The sequence below is a fragment of the Mastomys coucha genome, unplaced genomic scaffold, assembly GCF_008632895.1.
Source record: "Mastomys coucha isolate ucsf_1 unplaced genomic scaffold, UCSF_Mcou_1 pScaffold21, whole genome shotgun sequence".
In the NCBI taxonomy this organism is placed as follows: Eukaryota; Metazoa; Chordata; class Mammalia; order Rodentia; family Muridae; genus Mastomys; species Mastomys coucha.
The window spans coordinates 179,726,800-179,751,455 of record NW_022196904.1 but is presented as its reverse complement, the minus strand read 5'-3'; the positions used below and the strand labels follow the sequence as shown (position 1 = coordinate 179,751,455).

The 24,656-nt window shown below is 42.5% G+C and overlaps 1 protein-coding gene across 1 annotated transcript in view; it reads right to left on the bottom strand.

Annotated features, from left to right (window-relative positions):
• Window positions 1-24,656, bottom strand: part of Sorcs3 (sortilin related VPS10 domain containing receptor 3) — a 609,790-nt gene that overhangs the window by 305,336 nt on the left and 279,798 nt on the right. The window contains exon 3 of the mRNA XM_031390639.1: window positions 19,562-19,661. Coding sequence (XP_031246499.1) covers window positions 19,562-19,661 — 100 coding nt within the window. The remainder of the gene's footprint in view (window positions 1-19,561; window positions 19,662-24,656) is intronic.

Here is a 24,656-nt window from a genome sequence, read left to right as displayed (position 1 = left end):
TGCCTCTGCCTCCCAAGTGCTGGGATTAAAGGCGTGCACCACCACCGCCTGGCTAAATGTTGTTCTTTATAAGGCTTGCCTTAGTCTTGATGTCTGTTTGCAGCAGTAAAACCCTAACTAAAACACCCACCAATATTTTCTGCATGTCTTTCAGTGAACCCAAGTAAGCATTTCAGTATGATGTTTATCTCAGAGCTGACCTGTTGAGTCTTAAGATGTATGTATATTAAGATTTTCTAAAACTATTGCTTTTCCAAAGAATTCCACACAATTTACCCTCAGCATCATTTCAAGATATCTGTCATGTCATAACCTTGGCAGTGCTTGGCACAACACAAAATTTGTTGTATTATGGTCAGTATAGATTTTTAAAAGGACACTTTACCTGATTTTAGGCCTTCATATAATCTCTCTATTTTAGCTAATATGTCTCAGAATATTTCCTTTGTAGTTCTGATACCAATGAAACTGAACTAGTTTTTATATCTACTATCCATTTATATAGTTCCTTTTGGGAAAAGAAATGTTGAATTCTTGTCCTCATTTGCTTTTTATTGCTGTGATAAATACCATGACCAAAGCAATATGAGGGAGGAAGGGTTTACTTGGCTCACATGTCCTCATATCACTGAAGGAAGCCAAGACAAAAACTCAAGCAATGCAGGAGCCTGGAGGTAGGAACTGAAGCAGAGACCGTGGAGGAGAGCTGCTTATGGGCTTGCTCAGCCTGCTTTCTTATACAACGCAGGCCCACCTACCCAAGGGAGGCACTGCCCACACTGTGCTAGGCCCTCCCATATCAACAATTAATCAAGAAGATGCCACACAGGTTTGCCTAAAGTCCGTCTAATAGAGGCAATTCCTCAACTGGCTTTCTCTTTTCCCAAGTGACTCTAGTTAGTGTCAAGTTGACAAAAAAAACTAATGAGCACAGTGCCCTTTGCTCCTTCTAGTTTCAACCCCATGCTTTTTCTTAGTGAAGTCCCTATGGAGTCTGGGAATGAGTCTCTGTGAGATGTACACCCCGCAACTCTTTTCTCTTCATACGTACACAGCTCTTGTTGAGCAGTTCCTCCTGTCTCCGGAGCCTAGTGTAGCAATCTTTCCTTCACCGTCACACTGTGGTGCATGCAAGGAATCTGCCCATGTAGGAGTCAAAAAAGATTAACTTGTGCTTTGGCTGAAAAGCTTTATGCACTCCACTCTCATGTTTATATCTGCAATCTATCAGAAATGGGCTTTTGTGAGAGTGAGAGAAGTCAAGATTCCTTTTCTAATACTAGTATATTCAATAGGCAAAGCTGTACATTTAACAAAGCATACTTCTCTTTGCTTTTCAATGTTTCCTTTTGGCATAAATTCCCTTTTGAATTTTATTATTTTTCCTGGATTGTTTTTCTGTTTTTATACTAACGCCATACTATCTTAATTACTGAAGCTCTATATAAGATATTATATCCATTGTATGTATCATTTTCCTAAGTTTCCTTTGAACATGGTCTTATCTCTGGCTTGAACTGTAGTTCGATGGTAGAGTGTATGCTTAGCATTCTAAGGTGCCTGTGTCGAGGCTCCAGCTTCAAAGTACATCCGAAAACACTGTCCTAACTATTCAAGGTTTTGTTTTGCTTTTTGATTTCTGTATTTTGTCTTCTTTCCTTTATTTTTTGGAGAGAGGTTATGCCTCTTTTGTTTCTAGACTGTATAGCTCAAGCTAGTCTCCAAGTCACAATTCTTCTTCTTCAGCCTTCATAGTGCTTGGACCACCAGCATGCCACAATGTTCAACCACAATTATATTTCTTTATGAGTTATATTTATATGTCTTTATAAATTTTAGAGTAAACTTCCAAATTCCATGTGCAAAGCTAACATGCTAGCACATCCCTAGAATTCCAGGACTTGGGAAGTAGTAGCATGTGTGTCTATGAGTTTAAGCCCAGCCTGCTCTAAATATCAAATTCAAGGCCAACCAGACCTTCAGAGGGAGACCCTGTCTCAAAACTAACAAACAAAATTTCAAAGTCTAATCCACTGAACTTAGATTGGGTTTGTTTTTAAGCAACAGATATGACTTGGGGGAAATTAATCCCCAGTATTAAGCCTCTAAACATAGTTCTATCTCTCCCGTATCTGTGGAGAGGTCTCACTCATCATTTGCTATTTATTATATTAGTGTGTGTGTGTGTGTGTGTGTGTGTGTGTGTGTGTGTGTCCAGCATAGAAAGGCTTATTATCCTTTGGGACAGTATCCTGTAACCTGGTCATGTTCACACAGGATTCACCTCCTAGAAGCTCTTTTGACTTCACACACCAGATTATCCTCATTTTCTCTTTCATTTACATTAGAATAATAACTTATATTTTATATTCTTAATAATAAGGTAACCTTGCACTCTTGAAATAAAGGCAACTTTGTTAAAGTATATATTTTAATCTGTTGTTGGATTTCCCTAGGCATGGGCCACATAGTTATAACCCTAACATTTGAGAAGCAGAGGAAGGAGGATCAACGGTTCAAGGGCACTCTCAACTTCATAATGAATTTGAGGCTAGCCTGGGTTACATGAAACGCAGTCTGGAGATATGCAGAGTATTAAGATTATAAATATAAAATTATCGTAAACATTTGTTGTATTTAACTAGCTACAGTTCTATTAAAGATGGTTGATATATGCCAATAAAGGGATTACTCTAATTTCCCATCCTGCAGTGTCATTCTGGGGTTTGGTGTCAAGGCTGTACTGTCTTCACAAACCTGTGATAATTCTTCTCCTTCTCTGTCCTCTGGAAGAATTTCTTCAGTGCCTATAGCACTTAAGTTTTCATATTTAGAAGACGATAGCATTGGGTCTTATGATTTCTTTGTGGGAGGACTTCCACTTACAGCATTATTTAATAAATACTGAGCTCCAAATTTCAATATTCTGAAATATTTCAGCAACTCCTCTAGGAAGCTATGCTGTCTGGCTTTTAAATTTTATGAAAAATGCTGAGCAGAGGTTCTTTCGTTAACGCCCATCAATTTGTCAGCACCATTGTTTCAGACCTTTAAACCAAATCTCCTCCTTGACACTCACCCTATCTATTGAGCTGTCTTTCCAGTAAACATGATTACTAAAATGCATAGAATAGAAAAATACAATGGAAGGAAAGGGACAATATCTATTCTTGTAGAAATACGTCAAGGACTTAACAGAAAAAGTAATTTCTTAACTATGAGCTAAATTCAGATTTGCTATAGCAACATATATAAACAAGCAACCAAGGCTTTATCCCCCAGTGGCGACTTAGAAACTTTTTGAGATTCTTACATCAGGACCAAAAGAAGAAGAGAAAGCCTTAGATTTGGAACTCCACGTTACAATCCTCTTTACCTCTCCATGGTCTAGCCCCACCCAGAGACTGCAGGGGTTCCCCGTTTGAAAAATGTCAAAAGCCTAAAACATGTGTTAAGTGGTAGAGCTGCAGGTCTGAGCATGAGAGGGAGCGCCCAAAGGAAAGATCCATAAACAGGTGCCTTGCATGCCTCTGCAGATGGTAGGTGAAGTGGGTGGCTGCCAGAGACCTTAAAATGTACGCAAGGGCTATATAGACAGGAGCAAAGTCACTTTCCGAGTCAGCTACCTCTGAATGGACCAGACACTCAGCAATGGCCAAACATGGAAGAAAAAGAAAAAGCCAGATTCTCCCAGGTTTGCCTGATCAGATAGAATAAGGATTGTCAAAAAGATTAACTTACATAAAAAAAAATTAATCAATAATTCTAATAGATAATGACTCAAGCTCCCAATGTATTCTTTAAATTTCCAGTATATCCATAAATAATATGTATAATACATGTATATATTTAATGCATATTGAATATATTCAGTATGACTTGTTATTCATTCCCTAAGTAGTGTGTTGCAAGGCAAATTCTTGCCCAAATATCTTATTGTCCTCGGCTTTGGAACAAGTAGGGTAGAAAGCCTCTGAGAGATTAACTTCCTGAACCAGCTTCTGGTGAGGGCATTTCCTTGACAAAGCATCCGAGACAGCTTGTCTTGGGTGGACACTCTCGTTTCTCAGTGGTAATTCTACCCAGAGGATGAGAGGAGCTCCCAATCAGATGCCCTCAGGCCTTTTTTAGGAATTGCCCCATAATGTAAAGGACCACAACATGGAATTCGGATGGCTCTCCTGCATCAGCTGTGCATGAGTTCTTGCTTTGTAATTGCTTATTGATTTCTGCTTAGTTGAAATTAGTATCAACCCAGTGCCAAGCACTGTGTTAGGTACCAGAGAGCCTGGACAGATAATACATGGCTCTTGCCCTGGAGCACTCATTGTTTAGCAGGAGAGACAGGGAAATAAATGGCCAAACTGCAGGAAGATGCATCCTAGGAGAGAAGATAAACGGGGCTCTGTGAGAGCACCAAGGAGGGGACGATCAATCCCAGCATAAATGTCTCCTGACTCCCAAACCCCAGCAGTAGGAACAGGGTGCAGCATGCTAGCACACTGTGCTAGAGGTAGACTACATGCTGGCACAGCTGGAAGCCGTTAGTCTTGCTGCAGCAAGCAGGAGAAGCCAGGAGAAAGCAGAACACAGAAGTTGATTCCAGGATGGGGCGTCCAAGCCCGGGTGCCATCTGGACCAAGGGAAGCAAATCTGGGAAGCCGGGATAGAGCCTAAAGCAAAGACCCTCTTCATCAGCTAGCCCTTTAAAGGCCTTTCCCGGGGCCAACTTGAGAACCATTGGCAGGTGGCTGAGATCCAGCTCTCTTGGAACGGCCTTGGACACTTGCATCACAGCTGACCCTTGAGGCAGATGGAAGAATGCTGGGCTCTAGAGCACACAAGACCTTGTGCCAGGCACAGTGCCAGGCACAAGAACTCAGTGCCAGCTACAAAAGAACTAGCCATCCTTACATAGATTTAAAAAAAAAAAAACATTCCAAGATAATGTGTAAGTGAATGTGCTGGTGAATGGGAGGAAGGCTGAGTCTGGGTGACCAGAGGGGGCTTTTGGAAGAGGTAGACAGGGCACAGGGCCTCAAAGATGGTTAGAATACAAGTCAGATAAGAAAAACAGAGGGACAACATTCTAGAAGACACCAGGGGTGTACGCTCTGCAGTTACCGAGGGAATCAAAACAAAAGGCAAAAACGTGAAACGCACAAGGCAGGAGAAGGAGCTGATGTCACATGATGCTGATGCAGGCTATGCAGAAAACCACATACAGAACACTGCAGGGAGTGGGGAGTCCCTGGGAGAATTATGAGCAGATTAAAGTGAAAGCAAATCTTCTCATGTAACATCCCCTCACCCACACCCTGAAAAAGCATCCCTCCCTGGCCACAGTGAAGCCTGTTCAATTGGAAGATGTCAAAGCAGCCTAGTTCCAGGTTATAAATTCACCTGCCAGCCACTGAGAGCCATGTCAGCTGGAGAAGCTCTGGTCTCTCCACTCTATTTATTTTCCAGTCAAAAGTTTGAGGCACTAACCACAGTAGAGAAAGAGACAAGCTGGGGTCGAATGGGCTCCTGATGCATAGAGAGTACTGAAATTACAGAAAACACATTAAACTACTGCAAAATCTAAAGGCGATACCAGAGTCTAGGAACCCTGCCAATCACTTATCCCATACCACCGGGTCAAGTGTCTAGTACTCGGCTGGCTTCCAACCTCACTGGCACCTGAAGGCAAACCACCACACACCGCTGTGCCCTATAATTAACCGTAGACGCACACTCAAACACTACCGAAAGAGAGAGGCCAAACATGAGGAGAAGCATCATTCGAAAGTGGCCTTTACTGTGACAAGGTGAAGAAAGTAATATCAATTGGCCACTTTGAGAATGACCCTCATTAAGCTGTCTTATGGTAAGCAAGAACTGACCACCCGTTCCTGCCACCTAGCCATGAGGGTAGGCCATCCGTCTGGGGTTTGGCAGTGCTGTCTTTCCAGAGCTCAAGCATAACCTGGCCATTCTAGACTAGGAGGAAACATCATATCACTCTTGACTCTAACATCTAATGATGCTTTGCCTAATGGTGGATGTAAGTGTCCTAGACTTTCAGTCATGCCGCAAAAGATGTGATAAAGCACTCAGCATCAGTTATCCCTATGAGTAAGACATCTTGGATCTGGTAGTTCGCTCTTCCAGTGAATTACCTGTTAAGTCTCATGGCATCCAAATTAACACTTATATTTTCTTAAATGTGCTTAATTTTGAAAAGCAAGTCTCATTACAAGGGCAATACATAAAAAACTCACACTGGACAAATTATAGCCCATTCCTTTTGCATATCACATTTATTGTGTTTATGAAAGTCAGAGTATAACACGCCGAAGTCATTCTTTCCTTCTACTATGTAGGTTGCAAGGACCAAATTCAGAGTCATTTGGAAGGATGGCAGGGACCTTCTCACCCATGAAATAATTTCTCTTGATCATCATATTTTGAGGCTTAGTACAGTGTGACCTTTGCTTGCTTCCAATAACCATTTATGGTAAACATACTCTAATGATTCATGGAGAGATTCTCTCTCCTCTGAGTCACCAAACCCACTAGATTCATTATATGTGTCCTTAGGCATAGGCTACATCTTGTCCGTCATCACGATTCGAAGTGTCTAGTATCAACTGAGCACACAGTGAATATACATTGCCTCATCCCTCCTATGAGTCACATATCATACCACTGCTTGAGCTTGCTTCCATGATAGCAAAGATCTAGGGTACAAAAGATACTGAAAATATTCTGTGTTGAAATAGCGTCTCTTTACTCCAATTAGCCTAGTGGTTCTTGATACTCTCGAAATACATGATCATCTCACAAGCTTGGTAACTATAGCTGAACAGGTAGACATACGAATACAAACAGAAATTCCACAAAGTCCTACAGTTAGATGAAGAATTACAACTGATCAATGGCTTCTAAGAAAGGGAGAATGAGTTTCCTCCAGGAACTAACTCCAACACAGGATGTCTAGTCCTAAATGGTCATCTCTATAGAGAGTAGCAATAGGTTTTATGTACATGTGTGTACATACACATGTATATATGTGTGTAACAATAATAAATAAATAAGAAGTAGTCATGAATTTGGGAGGGAAGGATGCATATGACATGTGTATACACATGTATTTATGTGTATGTGTGTGTAACATATACACATGAATAGACACACACATGCATATACAATCCATTGAGACCATTTCCACTCCCGTTAGGTCTGAGGGATTGTAGATACACACTGCCACATCTGGCACAGTGATTCTGGGCACTCAAACTCATCTTCATATATTCAAGTTCTTCTTCACTAACCCAGGACATGTTTAAATCTTCCAGTTGTGACTCCTTTACACCAAATACATTTTTATAAGATGATACACACACACACACATACACACATGTATATAATCAAACAAATCAAATATTTACTATAACAATCAATAAAAAATTAAATCTTAAAACAATTTTAATATACATATAATTTATCCTTTATTGAAGACAGAGAAAATGCATACTAGTGAGATATGTTTGTATGTGTTTGTTTATTTTTATAAGAAATAAAACCTTGGTTAAATATTTGATACTGAAGGCTACATGGCAGCTTCATTCAACATTTTTCAGTGTTGATCACAATTTTGATTTTATAAACATCAATGTTGAAAGAGTAACTTTAAGTAAACATGTAATAAAATGACGGAGGTATTTTAGGGCCTTTTCAGGAATTGTTTTAAAATTCTTTCCTAATCACAACCCAAACTTCATTTAACAATTGTCTATGAAATGAGTCAGTAACTCAAACAGCAATTTTAAAAATCGAACATGCTAGCACAGTCCGATATAAAGATAAACTAACTTGATAGCTAAGCGTGAGCAATGATAGTAGGAAAGGACTGAGCCCATGCCTTCATCATTAAATCATTCTATTTCAATAAAAGTGGACAATGCATGTACAGTAAACACACTGGAATTCATGACATTCAATAGTCTTAAATCTGACCAAAGTCTGTAAGTCCCTTCTGCTAGTGTTGCATGGTGTGACAGCATACATAGTATAAAGTATGCTGCAGGGAAGACATCTAGTGCATCTATTACATGCTTGATTCAGAATTAAGTTTCTGACCTATATGAAGAAATGTCATCTTAGGACAAATTTGCCAACTTTCAGATTCATTCTGTGATCAAGTTTGGAGTAGCAGCCCACAGAAGCCATGTGCACTAGTCAGCATCTCCAGCCTTCTCGAGACTACAGTTGTCACAACACGGAGGGGAAGAAAAAGAGGTATGGGATAGGCAGGATCTGAGATTCTGGATTTTTAAAAATCTCCTTATATAATCTAAAACAATCAACGCATCTACAGCTATATAATTTCAAGAGCTAGGGTTAGAATTCTACCTAGCATTTCAGGTGAGATTAGATACGAGAGTGTCGGGAAGACATCTTAGAACATTTATACTAAATGTTGAAACAGAAGTGCACTCTTGCTAGGTGGAATGAGCACTTGCAGATGAGAGGCAAGGTGCAAAGGCAGGAAAGATGGAAAACGAGGAAGAAGACAAACATACATGGTTCATCTCATGTGATGTTCAGACGAACCCACGAGGCAGTGTCGCGGGCTTTGTTATACTTTGCCATGTCTCTCCTTCTTGGTACAGAATACCTGTGTTATTTTGGCTTTGCCCTCCATGTGGAATGAGTCTCCCACAGCCTACCCTAGGCCAGCTGATCTAAATGTGCGCGCACTAACATGATGCAATGCCGGGTGTGGAGCGCACGGTGGGCTGCTGAGAGTGCGCGGAGGGCTGCTGAGAGCTATCCGCTCATTTAAAATGCCTTGTGTCATACTTCTGGACGCCTTCTTATCTGGCTATGACATTAGAATCTGTGCAGAAAGAAAATCCTGTCATTCATGACAGGGACATTTTCCTGGGGACGTAGACAGAGGATAGTTCTAGATACCAGAGAAGAGAGACACAAAGATCTGTGTCCTAGATGATGTCACTGATCCAGAGAATTCAAACTGCAGCTTTAGACTAGACATTTTATCACACAAGGTAGTCGGTCAACTTCCCGCCTTTCAAGAGTAGAGGTGGAGCTTTCTGTATCTCACAAAGCCAAAGCATGCCAGCTAACATAGGGAGGCAGAAAGATACCCATTTTTACAAATAGCCTGAAGTTTTAAATAACTAAAACTTGCCCCAGATAATTGAACAGATATGGCTAAACAGGACAAGTTCAAACCTGAACAACTACACTTAGCAGCTCAGGCTCTACAAGAAAAAGCATGGGCGTCTTCTTCCACTGGGGACCCTGTGGAAGGTTCCTAAACAAGGATTTGCATGATCAAAGTGGTGATTTCTGAAGACAAGGCCTGTCTGCACTATCATTGCCAAGATCAGGTGTGCACATATCTCTACTCTTTATATGCCTTGGTTGTCTAGGGTTGATGGTTCAAGCCTCAAGCTCTTGCCTTAATCCTCTAGGGCAGATCCAACACAGATAGGCTCCCAGGCAATCAGCTACGAGACTAAAGAGAAATAAGCTTTATAGCCACTCAAGAAGCGAGGTGATATGGTGTGCTCGAAACCATTTGCAATTGGCGTAGAGTCCAGCTGAAGTAAGACAGGTTTCCAGACAGCCACATCAAGAAGCTATTAATGTTGAGAAAAATCTTCACAGAGAAATAACTTTTTACAACCTTCTGTCTGCAAACCTGTTCTCCCTTGAGGTCTCGAATGCTAATGTTCTGTGGCTTGGGATCAAGATGGGGAGGCTGAGACCAGGAAGCTAGCAGTTCATTTTTCCACACCCAGTTTCCAACCAGCCTGTGCTCAGCTCTGCCCTGACATCAGCTCGCTCCTCTCAAGGTTCAGAGTGCAGTCAGAAGAATCTTTCCTGTATATATCTGTGCCATTGCTTCTTCCAGGATGATGGAAGACCCAAGGTTCAGGCCAAAGACCACTTTGGATAATTGCATCCTATCTCTCCACTGCTCCTCTTATGTGCCTGTCCTTGTCTAGCCCAGCCTGGCTGTTTTATTAATCAGTCAAGTGCCTCTCTGATACTATCCCTAGAGGCAAAGGTGCTGTAAAGAAAAAAATACAATAACCTTTCATTTACTTAATATTGAATCCTAAACTTGGTCTGCTTTACACTATGTCCGAGTTAGGTTCTGTAATTTCTTGTTTCTCCCTGGAGCCTAGCCTTTCTGTTTGGGGTCTCACTTGCTCTTCAAATGTAAGCAAATGCACCCTAGTTTGAAGTTTTTTCCTATTGTTACACTCTGGCTCAAGCTCTCTTCTGATCTTGCTGCATGTGGCTCTTCTGAGTCCACTTGGTCTTGTGGATTTGATGTAGTAACCATGTGCCCATGGGCAAGTTCTCCTCTACAGTCATCTTGGCCTGAAGGCTTGACTTGAACTCTCCTAATACCAGTGCTCTGGAAGCTCTAGGATTTCTATGTCCACAGCACTACCAACTCTCAGTTCTGTTTTTCCCTTAGCTCCATGCCTGAACAGGTCTGGCTGTGCCATGCAGTGTCTTTCTGGGTAATTTCTTGGTACTTTGAGAGTCACTAAAACCAGTTCTTTACTTAACTGGCTAGGAAGACCTGGTACATTTCTCCTCTTATTGGGACCCAGTTTTTTTTTTTATCAATTGAATTAGAAATATGAATAAGAAAAGTTCTGATGGCTCTTACATGACTAAAATGCTCAATAAGCACTAGTGATCATTCTCCTTCCTAATGCCCAATCAGAAACTCATCTCTGCTCCTGATGTCTGGCCAGTAATAGCTTGTATATCCAAAAATCTCAGATTTGAGTCTATTAGCTCTCTCCTAGCTCTTACTTTCAAATGAACATTGTCCTTACATATGTCTGCTAGTGTGAAGTCTAAACTGTCATTGCACAGAACTCCAGCTTCATAGAAAGATCTATAGACATGTAGTGTCAGAGTTGTTAAACTGTAGTCAAGAAGGTTTCTGACATGTGTATGCACAGTTGGAGGTAGAGTTGGTGGAGGGACCACACAGTGATGGAGGATCGGGTAGAGTTAGGTGGTGGAAGCCTGGTGATGGAGGAGCAGTCTGAAGCTCTGGAGCAGGCAGACCAGAATATGAGTTTATGCTCTGCGTAGCTCTCCTTGTCAACTAGGAATTAGGAAATGATGGGTGGAAATGCCTTGTATCTACTTGTCAGAGCTGCTAAAACATTAATTTAAACTTCTAGTTCATTAAATGACATACGACCCATGGGTTGATTGATGAAAGGGGGAACAGGGTGAGAAGCAGAAGGAACACAGAGAAAATAACTTTTCGTTATAGAACTTGAAAGGACTTTGCCTGAAGCTAGGTTGAGAAAGGCATAGATTTCTTCTCCCAGGATAGAAGTATGCTACACAGACAGAGAGCACCTGGGAGCCGGAGGATATCACCGAGCAAAAGAAAAGGTCAAAGAGAAGATCATTTAGCTGGAGGAAAGAAAGGTAAACTGTGGTGCTCTGCAGCAGTGCCTCTGCATGGGTACGCTGTCATTCAGTTCTTAAAGCTATTCTGAAAAAAGTAATGCTACCAGCACCCTCTGCGATGCCAAAACAGAGGCTTCAAGAAATTAAAGGAAACATTTAAGGTCACACAGCAAGAGGAACACAGGCTCCACTTGAGTCTCTTTCCTCGACACCATCTTGGCCTTTCTGAGTCTAGGGGGAAATCACAGAAGACGTTCTAGTGGAACTCCTGCCTTCGCTATGTCTAGCAGCTTCGCCAGGAGACCGTCCTGTCCATTTCTCACACCTCTGCCCTCGCTCCATCAGCCCTTTCCTCACCACAAGGGAGCCTAAGCCATTTCTCAGAGTTAGATTTGTGCTGTGGGATGTAAGGCTAACTGTATCTGCACGCAGGACAGGGCTCATAGGGCTGATTGTAGGAGCACAGACTTTCATTTGTCTGGGTGGCCAGAGTCTCCATCTGCACGGCCATCTCAGACCCCCACCTCAGACTCACTGACTCTGAAACTGTGCCTGAGAAATTGGCTGACCCAAGGCTCACAGGACTCCACCCACACTCATTACCTGGACACATTCACCAGCAGAATGTGTTCCACATAACAACTCCTGCTATTATGTCCTTGGGCTAGTAATGGAAGTGCAGGCCAGTGGCAAGGGGAGCAGGCAGGCAGGCAGCAGCAACCACTTCACTCAGTTGGGCTCACCAAGGGAGATATAAAATAAAAATCATTTCTTTCCCCTGTGGTACTGATGGTTGTTTTTGTTACTATCCTTAGCTCAGGGGCAGTGAGATGCATTTTCTGTATAACTGTGTACCAGAATGCCGGGATGAACTCAGCGTCCTGCTCCTGAGAACCCTGCTAACACCTTTGTTATTTGTGAGGCTCACAAAGCACACCCTGGAGGTCGCTGAGGGCTGGGCAGCAAAGAAGATCATTGTAATGTCTTCAATCAGTTACCTTATTGGTCCAAGAGTCATGGCTCTAGCCTTCCTTACACAGTTCTTATGGCGGGAGCTTCCTCTGGAAGCTGCTGCAGCTCTTAAACCCTTCAGTAATTGGTGCTAACTGCACTCCTGAGCTATGGGGGAGGGGGGAGACAGAATATCCACTCTCTCTCAACTTGCAGCTTCAAAACTCAACACCTGTTGGTGCTCCTCTGCCTCTACTTCCATAGTAAATTGTCTAGTCTTTCACTTCCTCTAAATTCCAATCTTATATCCAGCGTTCGTCTCTATCTCCCACAGCCTCTGATTATGCCAGGCTCCTTCCATATGAACGCCACGTTTCACTCTATTTTTAAAAGAATCTTTTTTTTTAAATGTGTGTGGCAATATGTCTGTGTGACATGTGTGCAGGTCCTCACAGAGGCCAGGAGAGGGCGCTGACTCTCCTAGAACTGAAGTTATAGTGGTGAACTGCCAGGTGTGGTGGGTACAGGGAATACACCTCTGGTCCTTTGGTGTAGGAACGAGTGCTCAAAACACTAAGCCATTTCTCCAGACCTCCGTATTTTATTTGTTAAGACTGAGAGACATTACCTTCTGTTTTAAAGGTACAAAGTTCTTAGTGCTAGTTGCCACCCAAGATGTCTGTCACATTATCCTCCCCTTCAAGCTGTAGTGCCATGCTCTCTCCTTCAAGTTTGTCCTTCAGCTTCCTGCTTCCGGTTCCAACTCTGTCCTGTGCCCTTGGCGGACAGTCTGCTTGAATGGAGTCTCTTCTCATGGTTTGGTGATGCTCAGATGATTTACCAAGCAGGTAAACAGGACCAGCTTCTCATGCACTATCCAGAAACATGAGCTTCTTTTTAATCCTTGTTGCAGCCCAAACTAACCTTACACAGAAGAAAAGATAATCCCTCTTCCCTTAGCTCTGAACCCTGACATCTTCATGATACTTTGTTGAAATCCTCAATACACACATGAAAGCCTCAGACCAATAAAAATCAAATTTAAAGAGATGGTGGACAAACATAAATCTCTCATAAAGTGTAGTAAGTAGCTAATTTTATTATTCCTCTTAAATAGCTGGATAATGTCACTGAAATTATATTTTTTTATATATTTAAGAAGATAATATAGTTGTTAAGCCTAAAGGGCACTTTGGAGAAAAGTCAAGCGATGGATTTGTATTCTTCCCATTTTCAAATAAAATGCAAAAGAAAAAACAGCAATCGTTTTAATGAGCCTTTAAATAAATTCTTGGCTATCACATGCTGCAGTAATTTATACAGAGAACCACATACCTGTATTTGCTGAGAGAGGGACTTTGTGACTAAAGAATGAATTTCCAAGAATTACTCTGGGTTCTTTTTCCTTTAAGTGATTAGTTGACTCAAAGCACGCTTAGACTCAGCCACACTTGCAGAGCTCAGGAACCACCTTCTCTCCTTACAGTGGACTCCTTCTTCAGGGACTTTTTTTACCCCATGGTAAGGGAGGCCATATTGGTGTTATCTGATTCTTTGTGAACACAGCAAGAAGATAAAAGGTTGGACTGGTACTCAGTCAGCAAACTTGCATCTTTTTATGTTTTCACTCCTCCCTTCGCATATTATTGTCCCTGAACACCTCTGCTGACACACTGCTCTCACCCTCTAGTAACTGTTAACATATGAGACAAGAAGAACACAGAGGCTCAGAGTGAACAGGAGTGCAGCCATTTCTCTCCATCAGCCCAGCAATCAATCTCACTCAGGAAATCGGCTGGTTTGGTTATAAGAGTCTGGAGAGAAGGCAACTGTGCACCCTGTGCAAGAGGCACAACTGCAACTGTCTAAACAGCCAGGTTTCTAGGTTTATCTCCAGTCCAAGAAGATCTGGCAGTAGCTGACAGTGAAAGAATGGGGTCAGCCTTGATCCGCACTAGAAGTGTGGTCAGACAGTAGGGCTCTGCAGAACCCTGACTTCTCATCTGGAATTATGATGCTCGTCAGAGCCAGTACCAGCTCTCAGTCTAAGTGTATCCTTTACCCGCAAAGGCCATTTTGCCAATACCAACTTTCCACATGTAACCTTTCTCACCATATTGAATAATGATTCAAAGCAACTTTGGCTCATCCTGCCACCTCAAGCCTTGAACTCTGCATCATCTGAAATTATCTCCAGAAAGATTTCAAGTGAAATTCTATGGAGGAAATCTCTTATGAAAACCCGATTTAAAAAAAAAAAAAGAGTCTATGTACCATCTCTGGCTACTGTGGGCTCCTATCGTCCTAGGGTGGCGGTCATCTAGAACACTGTAGGAATCAACCAACACTACCCGACCAGTGTCCTGCTGGCCTTTGCAAACACTAGAGTTTGCATCTCCGAATCTGTGTATACATTTGACACATTTGACATGAGTGCATCTTCTTTACAATCATGAACTCTTCCCTCCCCAGACACTTGGCTCAGAGGTCGACACTTGACAGCTGCTTTGACGCATCCATTTTTTTTCTGTACTATTGTAGCATGAGAGATGCTAATATCCATGAGCTTAGTTTCCCCTTCCCCCAACACCATCCAGGGATGTGGTCCAGGAACAGCGGAAATCTTATAGTTCTAAATTTCATTTTCTGTTTTGTACAGAGATGTTTCAGGTTTATGCTGCTGCATCTGGAGAATGGCATGAGCCTGAGTAACCTGTTCGTCATGCACACAATGCCTCTTCAGCAACTTGACAGAGACAGCATGCTCATCAGAAAAATCTAACTGGCAATTCCCACTGTATTTCCTCAGTGCAGCCTGGCCGTAATTATCCTTCTCACTGGCAAATCAATTAAGAATGGAGGATCTAACACTCCTCTGCACATCTCAGAAACTGTTAATTTGCCAATACTAATGAGCAGAAAACCTCCGGTAATCCCAAGTTTTTCTGATATCATGACAACTGGAATTCTCTTAAGCTCTATACCTGTGGCAATGCCAGCCAAGCTCCATGGTCAGAGAGCAGAGAATGGAGTCACAGACACCTCTTACCGAGTATTTTACAAAACTAAGTTGGCACCTGCTTGAGTCTTTAGTTTCCTCATCTGTACAACAGAGATAAAGATTTCAGACTCAAGTAAGACTATAGTACTGAACTTAGCCCTGTGCATGGAAGTTGTTAGAAGCTCAACATAAGGATGCCATGTTTCTACTCTGATGTCAGAGCCTGTGTATTACCCTTAGCATTTCCAACATTGTCTCTCAAGCTGCAGGTGGCAGCAGCTTTGGAGCCAGAGCAATTAGACCAAAACATGCCTGCAATTCCCTGTCCACTCGGAGGTGATTTCCCAGATAGAATCACGGATGAGAAGGAAGCCTCTCTGGCTGGTCCCAGCCACACAGCCGTAAGCCAGACTGTACAAAACACAGACCTGGTAAACAACCTTGACCCTGACACTTGCCACACTGACTGGGCCTGAGGACAAGACCCACATGGCAATAATGCATTCTGAGGACCCAGGGATGTTTATTTCCTGTAAGGGAAGCAGAAAGCTGAAGGCTGGCACTCAACAGGCCCCACAATAACAGAGTCCCTACTCTAGTGAACCAAGACTGCCTGATTCCTGTTTCCGGTGTTCCCAACCCACTGTTTTTCATCTTCCAAGTGCCAGAAGCAAAGACATCCTGCAATACTGAACCATCTGACCATAGTCAAACTCAAACCCAGGTGATGAACTATTTACAGTCTGTGTCCAGAGAGACAGAATTCACATCAAATATAGTAGGAGTAGATCAAGGCCATTAAAATGATTCTGAGGCCACAATATCATTGGCTAGGGACAATGAGAGAAGTTCTCGGCATCTCTTATCAATGTTCTCACTTAGAATTACAATACCTGCTAGGTGAAATGACAACATCCTATCCACAGCCTGTAAGAATGTCTTTACTGAAAACTTCAAGTCCAACTTCCTCAAGCCTTACCCCCAAACATTCCCCTCAGGACGTTTATTACAGAGCCACCATTCATGGTAGTGACGCCTTAGAAAAAGTGGCCAGAGTCTGCTCTGCTGTCTTATGTGCTTGCTAAGGGGCTTCAAGGATGAGGGAAGACACTGTAGATAAAGCTCCCCACAAGGTTAGCGTGGAGGTTCCATTATCCCTGCCTCAGAGTTGTCCTGAGAAGGCAACTATGCACACACGAACACTTCAGCCATTAGCCTAATGGTTTATTAACTATGAAGATTTGGAGAATGTTTTGTCTTCAAAAGAAAAAAAAAATACATTGACAAAATTAAAAGCCAATGGTTACTTTTATGAGCAACTATATAAATAAAAGCACAATTTACAGTTTTGCCGGGAGCAACAGATCTCATCTGATGGATTCACAGCCTCCCAGGGAAGCAGTGGCCATCTGTTAAATAAATAACTCATTAGGTGAAAAGCAAGTGCTTCCATGAGATTAACTACAAAACCGGCTGGCGCCCACTGCCAATGAGCAGGAGAGCTACAGATTACTTTGGAACTGAGAGAATCAAAAGAACCTTGCTTAATGCAAGCTGGGGAGAGAATCCAGGCAATGACAGGTCTGTTTACATTCCAGATATATTTTAAAAGGAATCTGAAAAGTTAAAAAAAGAAAAAAAAAACTTGCATTTCAAGGTCCTACTAATGGTACCAAGTTCAAGATGCACAGAGAAACGAACGAATATATTCCTTTATATCCACTTGTCCTGTTGTGTCAGTGAGTAAAGATGAGAGACTTCTCTTAAAATAAATATTCTGGGTAAGACACATCACCATGTACAATGTCTTTGTGTGTGGCAAGTAGGGGCCCCAAGTGTAATAAAAGTCAAATAGTAACAGCGAAAGAGAACGCAATCTCACCCATCCTTGGATAAAAGTCTGAAGAATCCCAAAAGACTTCTAGGAACATTAATTTATTCCATTGCTCATTTCAAAAACAAACAAACCCATGAAACTGCCCTTTGTCTTTCCCTGACCAGAGTGAGAAAAAAAATATGTATCTCTGCATTTCATCTGTTTTCCCAGCAGTGCCTTCAATGTGGAAGTTCATACACATTATCAATATTTCTTATTAGTCAATAAAATGGGACTAACTCCTATTTACTAACAATAAAATCTGAGACATTTCTCCAGACAGTCCAGGACCTGGTGTCATCTCTGGGAAGGGCAAATGGAGGCAGCACTTCTGTGTTTATGACCTCCAAACTTCAACTCTATGTTCCTTCTAACATGAAGCGCATGCCCATCCCTGCCCTTCATCCTCCTTACATCTAAGAAGGTCTAAGCTATGCTATGGATGAGTAGAGAAAACACAGAAAAGATAATAAGACAATTGTGTGACCCTTGACAACAGGTAACAGCTGTGACCTTTCATATACCACTAACAAAGTCCCTACAAAATGCATGAACCTCCATCTCCCTTGTGGCGTAGGGAAGGCAGGAGATCTGTGGTAATCGAAAGCCTCTATAGCCCCGCCCCTTCCAGCCACCATTCCCTGTGCAGGAATCTTTGACGGGCTTGATCTTGAGCTTTGATACTCAGGCCTTGGAGGGCTTCAGTTTTCCTATTTGTAAATCATCACATGAATGGTTCCTATCCAATAATCTGTTGACATCTTGAGTCTTGGGTTCATGGAACTTGGGGTGCTCACAAATCCCCCCAAATGTGTGAACACTCTATGGCAGAGGCATGTTCCTAGAGCAGAAGTCTAGAACTTTAATCCCATTGGCAAAGGGTTGCAGTTATAAAAAGCATTAAAATTCACTTGAATAAGAGAAACCTATGATCCCTTCCTGCCCTAACATTCAATAATTCAAATAACAAAACTGAACATTGTGAATGTGGCACTACTTTGGGAAAGAACAAGCGGAAACTGTTCAGCTAAACCCAGTAACAGCACCTAAGCATTCCTTCCAGTAATGGCGGCTTCAGTACTTGGCCATCCTCTGGAGGCAGAAGAGTACTTATGGTTCCTGAACTTTAGGACTTTGCATCACAAAAGATGAGGCAGGAGCCAGAATTTGAGTTTTCTCTTCTTCCAGATACATCAGAGAAAATGTAATGAGAAGAAACGAGAGTGTGTGTTAGAATATGTCGGGCAGCATAAGCAATCATTGAAACAATAATTGAGAGTATCAAGTTGCTGTCAGAGACTGGAAGTTCTGCATGGTAAATGGGAGCTCATTCCCGAGAACCGAGACTGTCGTGTTGGAATCAGAGATGCTTATGTCTCCACAGCTAGCAGAAACTCGCTGGAGAAAAGAGGGGGCTCTGCGAAGCCACCGAAGAATGAGAACTGAATTATGGGAGGAAAACTTAGAGTTTTAGAGATATTGAAATGACCTTACCTTCATTTTGGTTCAGATCCACCTAAGTCTCTCAACAATGGATCTCTTCCAGAGGGCATAAATGACATCTCTCTAAATCCAATACACTGTATCGCATTTTTTTCTTAAAGCCATCTGCCATTTCATGGAAATCAGACCCTAGCCTCCCCATAGGTCTTCATGATCAAAACCTGACCTCCTTTGATCTCATCCTGGCTGACAGTGAAGAGGAAAACAGATAATCAGGAAGCTACTGGGGCAAGGGCAGCTTGCTACCTCTAAATCACCTTAAGCTCACATAGAAGAATCCAGAAACCACTTCTTCTCTTAGTGGAAGGTATTCCCTGTGAATAAACTGCAGCTCTCCCCCCAACCCCAACCCACCAAAAAAAAGAAACAATAAGGAAGCTAGAAAAAAATGAGCTCCAGAGTCTAGCTTGAAGCAAGTTCAAGCTAGAGTGTTAGAAAATCTGAGTTTGTATATTTTCCTCAATAGTGCAGTGTGGCAGTAATGGTTTCTACCCAACAGGTTCACTGCAAGCATAAGGAGGACTCAACACATGCAGGCACAGATGAATCATAAGCACAGCAACAGAATCTCATGGGAGTGCTGTTCCCATCATTTTAAATTATTATTAATATGATAAAGGCTCTTGTTAAGATCACAGACTGCTTATGGGGTAGGCCCTCCACAAGTGGTACAATAACTGTGTGTTTGTTCTTAGCTTGTGGCCCCAAGCCACCCTGCTACCCAGAAGGGAGATACAGGAACTCCTGACCCCTTCTCTTACCTTCCTTTTGTTGGTAGGGTTGACATAGAGGTAACTGAGGACGGTCTTCAAACCCACTTTGTCATTTAGTTTTTCATAGGTAGCGCCATAATCTACTGACCTGCAGTAAAAGAGGGGGGAGAAAAGAAGAGGAGAAATTATGTCATCAAATGAGGGATTGCCTTTAAAGGGAGCCAGGATCCTTCCACCCCAGCCTACATCTTTGTTACCAAATCACATGAGTGCTTGGAAGTGTTCTTTAGAGATAAAAAGCCCCATTAGTTTTAGAAGAGCAATTAGACTGATGTGCCTCCTTCCTCCTAAACTTGCTCTCCTTTGGTCCCAGCCTTTCTCAGAGACCTACTTTCTACCCTTTGTGAAGTTGTGTGGGGATAGAAGCTGCTGGAGATTGCTCGCCTCCCACGTAGCTCACCCAGTGGCTATGAATGCAGCACTGGGCATGGCACAAGTGCTCACCATCCAACACTCAGCACTATACTGTGAGTGTGACCCACAAAGGAAGATGCTAGGATTTTCCAGCATCTTCTGGATGATGGGATTTTCCTTACACACTACACTACAGCCGACTTGATACCCCCTCCACTGAACCTGAAACAAAAGAGCTGTCGGAGGGCAGGAATTGGCCAAGAGCATTCCAGGTTAAGTGGTTAAAGGAGGCAACACTACATAGAGATTCTGTCTTACATGAATACATCACAGGCCAATACCAATTTCGTTGAACTGCTCAAAGTCTTTCCTCATTCTGACTGTGGTACTATTAGCTACCTGATCACCCCTTCAGTGTCATTTCTAGCAGACTGACCAGATGCAAAAGCCAAAGAAAGGCTCAGAGGACAAAGTAGTTAACCCACTGGCCTATCTCAACTCAAGGGCTTATCAACCCATTGGCCTATGGACTCACTGGCTTGTCAACCCATTGGCTTATCTTCTGTGCTGGCCTTTCTTCTCTTCCATACTAGAATGGAAAGAGAGGGCCAAACAATATGATTCATGAGGCCAAACTCCCTGCCACACTCTCTCAAGTCACTGTTGAAACCTTATGTCTCCCTTCCTTTTCACACAATCAGTATCATCGGGCTTTTCTCTTCTGGAACCTCCTTGGTTAGTCTTGAGACTCTTCCACTTAGGTTTTTGAAGAGTCTAGAGGTTAATTACTCTCTCTCTGCCATCAGCTGATCTAGTGAGCATGAGTCATTGTATGTCATAAGCTCAGCTCTTCATCTCTGTCTCTATAACTCCTCTTGACTTTGGAATCCTGATACTAGAGTAATCTTTATCTAGCCTCAAGCTCTAATCTGACTCCGCTTTGGCTCACAGCTAACTTAGCCTGAGAAGCCTGTGTGATGACCTTTAAGAGTTGTCTCCATAAGGCTTCCCTACCCTTCTTCCTTTAACCCTTACAATTCCTCTATGCTGGAATGAATTTCCCTGTCCCGCGTATTCCGAAGCACAGTTTGCCTCTTTTCTAACTCCTTGAGGTTGTTATGGCTGCTTCCTTCATGCGCTGCCATCTAACCCACAGAGTAACTCCTCAGGGTCAAAGAACTTTACAGAACACCATGATATGATGGAAAAAAAAAATCTCTGAAGATGGGAGATCTGATTCATTTCCAGATATCTGTAGCTCTCTAACTACTTGCTGCACTCTCAGGCTTCTTATCTGAGAAATGGGGATAATTCAGCTTCATGAAGCATTTGTGAGGATATAGAAATAATGGCACAGGGCTGGAGAGATGGCTCAGCCGTTAAAGGCTAGGCTCACAACCAAAAATGTAAGAAATAATGGCACAGAGGAATCCCAAAAAGATCTAGGGAGAGAAATAATCAAACAAATTAAAATTAATGTTTTTGTTTTATTTCTCCTATCTACAGTGAGTACAAAACATGGACATTATGCACACTTCATATGTTCACTAAACAAGCTAATATGGTATTTTAAGTCTCTCCCTAGACTACCATCTCCTCATGTGAATGAGTTAATAGTAAAAAAAAAAAAAAATTGGTCTCTCAAGAAGCTGGTTTTTCATGCTTGATCATGGGTCTACCACAGGCCCAGTGTATGGAGAGTCACTCTGGTTTTTCTCTTTGCTTGTATCTTTCAACATCACCTCTATCTCTGAGTCTCTGTGATACTGTCTCCCAAGTAAGTTATTTACCAACCACCCCCATCCCTTTGCATGTCGATGATGGCTCATACATGCACTCCTAACAGGCTTCTGCTTGGGAGATACTCCTATTACCTTCCCCAACAGCTATCCTCCATGCAGTTAGTAGATTGTTCTCCACCCACCCAGGTCTGCCCACCTCTCACGTTAGTGCAAATGACCCACTGCAGGCACACAGACCAGCCTTATTCGCCAAACTTAGGCTTTGAAATTTGGTCTCCTTACTGAGACCAAATCATCAGCCATTACCGTCTCACCACCTTCACGGAACTCTCCAAATCCTATCCATATTTGACTCCCTTCCCTGGGCCAGCCATCACTTAGTTCTTCTTGATAAATCTGCCTCCAACTGTCAAATCCAACTCTAGTACTGTCTGTCCACTTTATAACCTTCTTTTGGGGGAATTAATCACAGTTCCTTGTTTTTTCCATTCACTTTGTATATTTTTCTTCTGTTTTAGCCTGTGCCCTGTTGCTTCATCTACATTATCTTTATTACGGGACTTCTTCTTCCTTGACTTTAGCTCTCAGTGGGCAGGCAACACTTCAAAGAACAGCTCCAGTGCCCGAGATCATGCCTAGTACAATACAAGGGTCAAATAAATTGGAGTTTGTATTGGTTGGCTTTGTCTTTATTTGTGAGAGAAGATGAATAAACTTGTCCAAACCCATCCACCAGTTTCTAGTCAACTGCTAAGGTTTAATAATAACTCGAAACACTCCCACCCTAGAAATTCTACCTGATGCTCTGGATGATGGCAGGACTGTCACAGATTGCTGAGGTCCAGCAGCATTTGGTACCGGAGAAGGACCAGTAATTCACTGATATTAGAATCAAGGCTAACTACCCTGTCAGCCTATCACCCTGAGCAACACTGCTCTCCAAGGCAGTGCGGCAGACAAACCATGACATCCAAAGGCTGTGAGATGCATGCTTTTAGTAACAGAAATAAAACATTTTAAATGACTTGATCTGCTTTCCTTTCAGCATAAAATCAGCACTGTATAGGAAAAGAACACTGAATTTGGAGGCCGCCAACCCAGATTTTAGAACTGAATCTGAAATGTATGCAAATGTACTGCCCTGGATGGTACACTTCTCTAAGCCCGTGGAGGAAAGCAACAACAACAACAATAACAACAAAAGCTCCTTCATCTGACAACTGTTAAAATGATGATGCCAGTTCCACCGAGGACTAGTGCAATGACTAGTGCAATGAGCATGTGGGCTATTGCAATGGAGTTTTGCCACAAGGAAGAGAGATTTGGCTGGATTCCAAAAGCAACATGGAAAATTGGGATTGATAGCTCAGAAGCTGGGTGAGGATCAGTGGATGGAAATTACACAGAAGGAAGGGCAGTGCCTTGCTAAACTTAATCAAATTCTTACTGAATACTGGCCAAGGGGATCAGCTATTACGCAGGGATGGCAAAGTCCATGAAGGCTGGAGAAATTCCTGTAAACTGACCAACTGGGATTCTTGCTCAAGTTGGGCTCTTGAGAACATGCTCAAGGTCAAGGCTTTATTAAAATACATCTCAAAGGATCTGCACACAAATGGATGAAGAGAGGATATTTTCCAAGAACCACTCTATTATTAACATGAGACATTTAACACAGATCATTTTATACTTGCTTTTGGACCTTAAATTTTATTATCACAACAACCTAGCGCTATATTATTTTCCAGCCAGTGACTTTTCCCATCCTATCTACAACAAACATCTTGTAGGAGCTAAATCCTCAAGGCTCGCTGCATGACTGATGCCACAACAAACTCCCTTCCAGAATCCAAATAGCCCCCATCAAAGGCAGCATGCTCAGCAGCATGCACAGACGCTCTTTCTACAAGCTGCAAAGAGATTCACACTGACTTTGCTCTTTCCCAGAGCTGGTTGCTGAGAGGAGGGACTTCCCAACAAAGGATGCTCTCGACAGCTCAGCTTCCTGCAGGCCTCTGGCAGTTTCTACTCATTCAAGTCGATAGAAGCAAGTAGCACTCATTGAAGGTATGTCAAGGAGCCAGCAAGCATGTGGAATCAAATGTACCCTTGATTCTGTCCTTGCCAGCATGGCTATGGCATATCGCCTTGACCACAGTGTTCTGTAGGCCCACTTGGCCTGGGGAGAGTGCAGATGGCAGAGAGGACTTGACCTTGTTGCCAGGACAGCTGTGCCTGCGGAACTTGCTCTGACAAGAAAGCAAGCCATCCTGTATCTTGGGGTTCCGACATCTGCCAGTGGGAGCAGGAGCATCACTTGGAAGGAACAGTCTCATCTCACCACACTGAAGTCAGCTCCTCAAACCAAAACTCCTGCTTCATAGAAACCAAGTTCCAATCATTGAAACCAGAACAGTGACACATGCATGGAATGTCGGTCTCTCCCTGGTACTGTGTCAGTATGCATGATGAATAGCTAACCTGGAAGGAGCCGTGTGAGATGCACACAGACATGTGGCACTGGCTTCTGGGCCTAGGTTCAAATGAGTACAGGTGTGTTTCAACACTCAAGGGGTTGTGTTTGGTGTGTATGTATCAGCATTTTCTCCCGCTTGTTCTGTATGTTTTCATTAATTACTTCCAACACCCAGATAAGTACAGTGAGTCCACAGTCATATAGCAACTACTAAAATAATTGTTTCTAAACAACAAAGAACTTTGAATATTCTTACATTTGTATGTGTGATGCTCTGTAGCTGTGGATGTGTGGTGTTTGTGTGGATGTGTGTTTGTGTGGGTGTGTACACATGACAGTAAGAACATGTGTGGGGGCCAGAAGTCAAGGCTGAGCATCTTCTTCTATTACTTTCCATAGATTTTTAAAGATATGGTCTCTCACTGATTTGAAGTTAACTTATTTTGTGAGGCTGAGCTTCAGTAATCTTTTTGCCATCTCCCCACTGCTGAGATTATAGACACACACCCCA